At 35.7% G+C, this 8,289-nt stretch overlaps 2 protein-coding genes across 5 annotated transcripts; one reads left to right on the plus strand and one right to left on the minus strand.

Annotated features, from left to right (window-relative positions):
* The first annotated feature begins 30 nt into the window (after positions 1-30).
* On the plus strand, positions 31-4,684 carry LOC110651231 (uncharacterized). Of its 2 annotated transcripts, none has more exons than XM_058146839.1 (7): positions 31-655; positions 1,160-1,278; positions 1,412-1,477; positions 1,723-1,860; positions 2,191-2,309; positions 2,509-2,614; positions 4,010-4,684. In XM_058146839.1, exons 1-7 carry the CDS (start codon positions 430-432, stop codon positions 4,574-4,576), a joined length of 1,341 nt encoding a protein of 446 aa, XP_058002822.1. In that variant the 5' UTR covers positions 31-429; the 3' UTR covers positions 4,577-4,684. The 2 variants fall into 2 exon arrangements, with proteins under 2 accessions (XP_058002822.1, XP_021662185.2); XM_021806493.2 differs by having other exon boundaries at positions 33-655; positions 1,663-1,860.
* Positions 4,685-5,292: 608 nt separating this feature from the next.
* Positions 5,293-8,122, minus strand: LOC110651236 (60S ribosomal protein L7-2). 3 transcript variants are annotated; one of them, XM_021806498.2, is made up of 7 exons: positions 7,960-8,122; positions 6,737-6,940; positions 6,490-6,587; positions 6,286-6,343; positions 6,062-6,141; positions 5,764-5,866; positions 5,293-5,680 (listed from the first exon to the last, which is right to left on the minus strand). In XM_021806498.2, the coding sequence occupies exons 2-7, from the start codon at positions 6,917-6,919 to the stop codon at positions 5,465-5,467; spliced, it is 738 nt and encodes a 245-aa protein (XP_021662190.2). In that variant the 5' UTR covers positions 6,920-6,940; positions 7,960-8,122; the 3' UTR covers positions 5,293-5,464. The 3 variants fall into 3 exon arrangements, with proteins under 3 accessions (XP_021662190.2, XP_021662188.2, XP_021662191.2); XM_021806496.2 differs by having other exon boundaries at positions 6,737-6,921; positions 7,960-8,114; XM_021806499.2 differs by lacking the exon at positions 7,960-8,122 and adding an exon at positions 7,695-7,854 and having other exon boundaries at positions 6,737-6,921.
* Positions 8,123-8,289: the final 167 nt, after the last annotated feature.

Genomic DNA, 8,289 nt, shown 5'->3' on the forward strand with positions numbered 1-8,289 from the left:
GAAAAGTGTAATTGTTATTAAATTTAAGTTCGCAAGCGTCGTAGAATTTTGGTGTTTAGATATTGCATGAAAATTTAGTTCGTCAATCCGGCTCCTGAATCCTTTGCTAAAAATGCCACGTGTCCGTTGGTCCCTACATAAACCACAACTTACCCTTGTCCTTTTCTTCGGTCCATTACTGAATATTTTCCTCCGGGCCTTTTTATACCTAAATCGACATTTGCATATGTGCGCACTACGCACTCCCTCGTACACTGAATCGGAGTCTCGTGCCTTGCCCACTCTCTCTTCACACAAAGCTCGCCTCAACGCCTTCATCGTTTCCACCTTTTCTCTACACCCGCTGCTCTCTTTCCCTGCGCACTATAAACCAAAACCTGCCGTTTAAACTCTGAAACTTCTCTGTTTACAGGAATATCATATGCATTAATGGCCGTACACAGGATCGAAAGAGCAGATCTATGGAAGAGCAAGGCGCGAGTATTGCAGCTTCGGCTCAGAGAACGGTTCCGAGTGGCTGTAGACCGGCATCGCAGACGGCCGTCGATGTTTTCCGATGGTTACTTCTCGTCGACGGTTCAACGGCTGCTGATTCACTTCCGGGACTTTCGCCAGGGCTCTCTGCAGTCTTCTTCAGCCTTTTATCGTAAAAGAGGTCGGTCTATATCCCTATATATATTTTGACAGGTTCTTATTTTCCTTAACTGTTGCTTTATTCTTGGTGCTGTCATGGATTTTGTTATTTGATCATCCACCTATGAGACTTTTGTTTTCTTGCTCTTTCTTTCTTTCTTTTTTTCTTTCTTTCTTTGGCACTGTTTGGCTGTTATTAACGTTTATTGTTTAATTTTGTGTCTGCGGCTAGTTTAGGTGATATGATTGATCTTGTTTTGGTCAAATTTAGTGGTGAATTGATAATCAATAATTGAACTTTACGCATAGCCAGTAGTTCTTCTTTCATTTTTAATGATATTAGTTGTGGTTTTTTTGGTTTTTTGGTCTAGCTTTTTTAGTAACTTAAATTGTAGGAACTATGATTCCAAAAGAAAATTTTCAGCTTATTATATCTAAGTTGGGCAAAGCCATTAGGGAGAAATTTCAGCTTATTATAGTAAGTGTTGATTAAATCATGATTTGTAGTGGATTTTTGTGACTGCAGTTAGTAAGGACTTTACTGCTGAAGAAGATTCTGTTATTATTCGCATGCTTCAGTCCGTTGCTGTTCCTCTCCTTGGAAATATGTGTCATGTATTTATGAATGGTCTTAATCATGTTCAGGTATGTGACTTGCTTGACTTGTGATAAAATCTTTTCTTCTCTTTTTGATCATCTGATTTTTTCGTTGAACTTTGAGTTTTGCAATATTTATATGGGATTTCTGGTCTAATATTCATTTTTTTTAGTATTACAGGTCTACGGGTTAGAGAAATTACATGATGCATTGCTTCATAGGCCTAGGAACAAACCTCTTTTAACGGTATAAATCTCAGTGGAAAGCTACGGATCACGTTCTTTTACCTTGTTTAATTTTCTCTGATTAGTGTAATTTCAGGTTATGCGAACTGGAATATTCATCTCCACTTCCTTTTCATTTATTCATTTCCAATAGTATATCATGGATTATGATGATGAGTTGATCATCAAGTTTTTCTCCATCCGCAGGTGAGCAATCATGTTGCTTCTGTGGATGATCCATTTGTTATTTCTTCACTACTTCCTCAGAGAGTACTTTTGGATGCTCAGAACTTAAGATGGACACTTTGTGCAACTGACCGCTGTTTTCGTAATCCTGTGACTTCTGCATTTTTTCGATCTGTCAAAGTATTGCCTGTAGCTCGTGGTGATGGAATTTATCAGAAGGTACTGTGATTAGTATTTCCATCTGTTAAAATGCAATGGTTAATTGTTGTGTTGTGTCAAACTAATTGATGGACATGTTAGTTACAATGCATGAAATATTTTGAGTCTTTTGGAAGATCTACAGACGACAGTTAGACGTTTAAATATTTGAATGCTTGCTTGTTATAAAATGATGTTTAAAAATACCTTGTTTGATGCCACTCTATTTCTGCCTGCTTCTCTCTCACACGACCATCCCCTCCTGACCAAATGTTTGCAATTTTATTTCTTGGTTGTCAATTTTTCCTTCCACGAATAGGATGCATATTTTCATCTTACTTCTTTGCACAGGGCATGGATATGGCTATTGCAAAGTTGAACAATGGTGGATGGGTTCACATTTTCCCAGAAGGTAGTCGATCTCGTGATGGTGGAAAGACTATTGGGTCTTCAAAGAGAGGTGTTGGGAGGTAAGGAGGATGTTAGAATGAGATCCAACTTTCATGCATTTAATCAGCAATATTTTTGAGGAAAGGAGAAAAAGCTATTCATAGATGTTTCTTTTTATTGAAGAGTAGCTGTTTGATTGCAGAGCATGTTTGAAATAGCTGTTTTTGTTTTCTGAAATGCAATAAATTGATTGTTTTACTTTCATTCATGTGTTAATAGATTGGTCCTTGACGCTGATACTGTTCCTATAGTCATCCCCTTTGTACACACCGGCATGCAGGAAATAATGCCTATAGGAGCCAACTTTCCGAGGATTGGTAAAATGGTATGTTATCCATTTACTGCTGTTTCTTGCACATTCTTTATTACTTCTTTAGGTAAAGGTCTACAATCACGTTAGCAGTTGGGAAGGTTATAGCTTCCTAGCCATTCTCTTCCTGGATAAATGGAGTTCACTTGATCAATTAGACTATCCCACTGCTATTTTCTTTCTCATAAATTTTGGATTAGGGTTGCCAGTGCCTTGACAGTATCTGAGCATGTGCTCTCTCTCCAAGGTGGTGCAACTGGTAGTTGATCAAGATTAATTGTTTCAGAGAAATATTCTAATGTCCATTCTGGTGTCAAATGCGAATCCTTGGTCATGTATTTGTAATTTATTTTCCCCCCCAAAAAGAGTGTTATCTCTATGAAATTACACAGCAAGCTTCTAAGTTTGGTGCTTGCGCTTGGTGCCAAACTACTAATATGTGTTCTTTAGATGTGTCCTTGCCTTGAATTGTGGGGGAATGAGAAATCAATGGATGGTCAACCTCTTTAAACTGCAGGTTATGATACTATGAGGGTGTTTGTTTTGGCTATTCAATGCAATTAATAGCTGAGAGACATTCAAGCAACTGAACCAAAATGTTTGGTAAACATTTGAAAACATAATGATGGCTGATAGACAACTGATGTGTATCTTAATAGTTCTAATTTTCATCAGCTCTAAAATAGGAGTTGTTCATGAACCGTTATGTAATTTTTTTTATTATTTGACAAAAATGACCTTAATTAATTTTATCTCCAATTAATTTATTTCCTAAATGAATTTTTTAGATTGCCTCTTGTATACAACTTGCACTTCTTCATATGCTGGTTCTATGGGAAGGTGTATATATATATATAACCCTTATTTGTCATTTTATATATTAATAGCAACAATTAGATAAAATTCACCAAAAACTTGAAATAAATTAGTTACTATCTGTCATTAGCCATCAGTTAATAGAAATAGTTATTAGTTATTAGTTCCGATAGTTAAACCAAATAAATCCTGTTTACGTTAGGATGGTGGGATGCACCTCTATTGAGTTGGAGATATCAATGTTTTAGTAAATTTGACAACACCATTTTAGGCAGCAGTCGCTCTTTGAACAAACCCTTTTTTGTTCCCCCCATCCCCGCTGAAGCTTTAAACAAGGTTATGTTGGCTTTCCTATCAATGTGGCATAGCATATCCGCGTATTCTCCATTGCATGTTTTTCATCCTTTTTCCTGTTTCCCTTCCTCTCCTTTTACCCCCATTTTTTATGAACAAAATCATCTTTTCTTAGTTCCATCCCAGTTTCTAACCTTCCCAAATCATACATTTTTTTTTCCTGTATAATGTTGTTAACTCGTTTATTTTCCATTGTTCTCACCATAGTGCCCTAATGGTTATTGTACATGGTTCTTATAGGTGACAGTGCTTGTTGGCGACCCAATCCATTTTGATGATTTGCTTAATGCAGAAGGAATAGAACACATATCAAGAGGAAAATTATATGATGCTGTAGCTTCTAGAGTTGGTAGTCGATTGTGTGAACTGAAAATTCAAGTTGAAAAGTTGGCATTTGAACAGGCTATCAGGCTGCAACATCCCAATGCAGGAAGCATAGAGAGGGCCAGTGATATGCTACAACAAGTTGATTGGGATTCATTTGGCATGGGAAGCCGTGTACTTACTGAAGATGATACATTGGGACCTGGAATCCAACCAAAACAAAACATTGCCTCTCACCGGGAACATCAGGAACCCATTTCTTCTGATCGATCTTTCAGAATGGGATCCACCTGTGAAGGTGGAACCATTTCAAGGATCCATGGTTGCGTGGATTCGTTTGAGCTACTAGGTTTCGCAGCCAGGGGCGTATTTATAAGCCCTAGGCCGAGGATAAATGCACCTGGTGTTGGAGATGCAAGCCCGTTGAGAGCGTGGAAACAATATCTAGAAGCTAACTTGCTAACACAGTGGAATACCTGCTGACCAAATAAACTAGTTAGATGATGGAACATAGCAAAATTTTGATTGTAGTGTAAATAAAGCAAATTTTTTATCAAATTTTATGAATAGGCTCAAAAAATTGTTCACTTATTGATTTTGATATCATCAGTGAGATCTGCCGATGCAGGTTAAGGAATTCAATAGGACAGGTGATTATAGGTAAGCTTGGTAGAAGAAATTGCTTACTGTGACTAAGTTCATTTTTCCATGTTTTATAGGTATAAATAATTGAGATTGGGCTCATTAAAAATTTTTTAGTATTTAACTCAAAATTATTTAGAATAAATAATTTAAAGTGTAAAAAGAAAATTTATATAACTAATTTTAAATTTTTAAAATAAAGACTTAATTAATTAAGAAAATAAAATTTTTAAGAGTCATTAATAATAATTTTTATATAAATATTTGAAGTGCACGTCATCCTACTTTTACAAAATAGTTATAATTTTGGATACATGATCCTAGCAAGCCTGCCGCTTCAAAAGAGCTACAGCGTTCTCAAGTATGCAGAAATATTTCTCTAAACAGCAAAGCCAAAAAGTTTATCCCGATCACTCGAGGCTACCGGCGTATACCTCACCTCACAGCAAAGAAACCAAACAGACAACAAGATATGACGTTTCAGCTTTCAACCAGAATTAAATAATCATAAATTTCAGAAATAACAAATGTAGAGCAAACCATACTGCAATGCAAACTAAACTAATTGAATAGTACATCAAAAATTGTCAACTTCAACAACTCAAGTAAGGCAAAGAAAATAAAATTTTTTTTGTTATGCAGTACCCTCAATACTTAAAAGCAAAACTATTAAGTCTTAACTTTTCTCAACACCAAGAACCAAAATAACTGAAGCAAAGATAATAGGATCTAATTCATCCTCCTAATGAGCTCATTAATGTAATCCTCGCGATTTCCAGCATCACCACCCTCCACATAATGGTTTCTTTTCTTCTTCAAACCTCCAGATGGAGCACTCAGCTTAAATGGCCAGAGAAAATTATTTGCCTCTTTGAAATGAGATCCCACAGTCATGATCTCATGAATCAAATCTTCCATGCAAATAATTCCAAAATTTCCCAAGGCCTGCAGATGCAGAAAGTAATACGTCAACACGAAAGCATGCAAAAAAATAGAAGATGTATATCAACTGATCACTGTCAACTTACCTGTTCAATGATGGAATTATCAGTGAGAGCAATCCTTTGCTTGTTCAGCTTTCCATAACCCCTCTTATAGATCAACTCCCGCACACTTTTGAGATTAGGATATCTACAAAATAGAACCCAAGTTAGAGAGAATTATTCAGGCTGTGCTGGAATATGCAGAAAAACATTATTCATCCAAGAACTGATCCTCTATTGGTAATGATAAGAAGCGCTCAAGAGAATGCAAAATTGAATAAAAAATGGACAAGGACCCATATGTCAATTGGTTTTATAAAAATGATGGATGAATCTGCCTTACCCGTAAGTCACATATGGCTCAACCCTATGCAGCATGTTCATGGTTGCCTTGTTCACTTTGAGAAACACACCATTAAAAATCTGTCCGAGAAAATTTAACAGTTTTAAGATAGAAAAAGATGGGATTTGAATATCAGGCACCCACCTCAGTGGGACTATAACAGGTAAAGGCCTATTGTTTTATTTTATTTTCATTTATAATAGCAAAAGCACAGAAAATATTACCTGCCTCAGACGCAGAAGCTGCAAAATTTTTCTCGTCTTTGGATCCATTGCATTGATGCTGTCAAGGTAGGATTTTTTTTTCCCAAAAAAATAACATCATTTAATACATAAAAACGATCATGTATGAGATGGAGGTAGAAGAGTACTTCCTTATATCTGTTTCAGAAACCAAAAAAAAAAAAAAATCTTTCTTAGTAAGCTTACCCACGGATACGAATGATGAAAAGTAGTTTGGCCTCTGGTTCAACATAAAAACCTCCTTTCAGTTTGGCCTCTCTTTTCAATCTTATCAACTCTCTTTCCTACAATATATATCCAGCACAACATACAACAATAATAACACCAAGATTTTTTTTTTTTTTTTTTAAAAAAAAGGATAATAAAAGCTGATATATCAATAACAGTATCATGTACAGGGAAACTCTTGTAGTTATGAAGTTTTGTTGCTTACTTTTTCTTTGTATTCTTTGCCATATTGCTCAGCCCTCTTGAAGATTATCTTTCTATTTTCAGCATTTTTTTCCTTCTTTATCTTCAGTTCTTGGTTCTTCAACAAAGCCCATTCCTCATTTCTCTTCTGTTTCTTTAACACAGATTCAGGGACAAAAGCTGCTGTCTTAGTTTCTTCAACCATTTCTAATCAAAATGACCCAAGCTAACAGAGTTAAAACCAAGAAAAACATAAGCTAGAACTCAACACTTCAAAGACTTAGATGACAATTGACTGATCTTCTAAAAACAAGTGACCATCAATCAAAAAACTGCTCGAGACCATAGACAGTGCAAACTTTTTCAATTAGTAACGTAAAACAGGCATAAGTTATAGAAGCATGATTCATTCATGCAACATAATCCATATAGCAAACACTTAAGTCTGTTGATCTCATAAACTCAAAAGCAAGTCTCCCAACAAAAAATCAGGAAAATAGTAATAGTTACCATTTCCTTTTTGCTAAATAAGTCATTAGCAAACTACAAAGAGATCAGTTTAGTAAACAAATTGGCCACATAATTTTCAAAAAAAAAAAGATTCATTTTTTTTGTATATCAAAACCACTAACTTCAAACATAAAACCCTAACACTTCGTTTGGAAGAATTGTGAGAAATTAAGGCAAGTTAAAGTAATGGAAGGTAAAATAAGGTTGTTTTAATATTAGTTGTTTGGGAGGAAGGGAAGGTAAACGATGGTCTCCTATCCCTTTATTGTTTGGATCAAAAGCATGGGAAGATAAAAGGATTGGTAATAACTAATATTTAATTTATAAAAATCTTCTCAACACCATAAACTGCTGAGGGTTTTAGCGGTTTTAAAAACCTTCAAAAACCCTCAGAAACCTTACCTTCCCCATAAAACCTCCCTCCCAAACAAATCTATATGTTTTAATTACATTAGGAAACCTTACCCTACCTCTAAAACCTTGCTCCCAAAAGAAATGAAACAGGATAGCTACATCTGGAACCACCCAACAAATGCAAATCTAGAAGAAAACTCAGCATAGCATGGGAAAGGAGGATTGAAGAAAAGAAAACACAGCATCAAATCGTTTAAAAAAAAATTCAGAATTTCACAAACTTATTGAGCAAACAAACGCACAGAGGATTCAATAAAAACCAATTAAAGAGAAACATATAGCAATAGAGATCAAACAAAAGTATGGGAATATCAGGATTACCCTTATCTCCTTGAAGCAAAGTGTTGAGGAGAAGCTAGGGAAAACGAAACGGAAGAAAGGGTTTTACCGGGGGATAAGCGGCGTGTAAATGAGATGCCAGTTGAGTAGATGACATATGAAATGTCCTCGTACGTCTGTCCTGATTTAAACGACGGCGCTTAACTGATTTCTAAGTGGTGATTTGGTCATTTAAGAAAAAAAAAACTAGGTTTTTCTTTGAACTGAGGGAGGCACTGACCCACTAACACTAACCGATAGCAATAGCATCCTCTGAAACGCAGGATCACCTACCGTTTTTGTTTTCATTTTTAAATGTTCTACAATCGAATG

The sequence above is a fragment of the Hevea brasiliensis genome, chromosome 5, assembly GCF_030052815.1.
Source record: "Hevea brasiliensis isolate MT/VB/25A 57/8 chromosome 5, ASM3005281v1, whole genome shotgun sequence".
Classification (NCBI taxonomy): domain Eukaryota; kingdom Viridiplantae; phylum Streptophyta; class Magnoliopsida; order Malpighiales; family Euphorbiaceae; genus Hevea; species Hevea brasiliensis.

Excerpts from the sequence above, each read along its gene's own strand:
- LOC110651231 (XM_021806493.2), top strand. The coding sequence starts at position 430 with ATGGCCGTACACAGGATCGAAAGAGCAGATCTATGGAAGAGCAAGGCG. Across the intron at positions 656-1,159 it reads AGCCTTTTATCGTAAAAGAG|TTAGTAAGGACTTTACTGCT; the intron begins GTCGGTCTATAT and ends TTGTGACTGCAG. Across the intron at positions 1,478-1,662 it reads GGAACAAACCTCTTTTAACG|GTGAGCAATCATGTTGCTTC; the intron begins GTATAAATCTCA and ends CTCCATCCGCAG.
- LOC110651236 (XM_021806498.2), bottom strand. The coding sequence starts at position 6,919 with ATGGTTGAAGAAACTAAGACAGCAGCTTTTGTCCCTGAATCTGTGTTA. Across the intron at positions 6,588-6,736 it reads GCAAAGAATACAAAGAAAAA|GAAAGAGAGTTGATAAGATT; the intron begins GTAAGCAACAAA and ends TATATATTGTAG. Across the intron at positions 5,681-5,763 it reads ATAATTCCATCATTGAACAG|GCCTTGGGAAATTTTGGAAT; the intron begins GTAAGTTGACAG and ends CTGCATCTGCAG.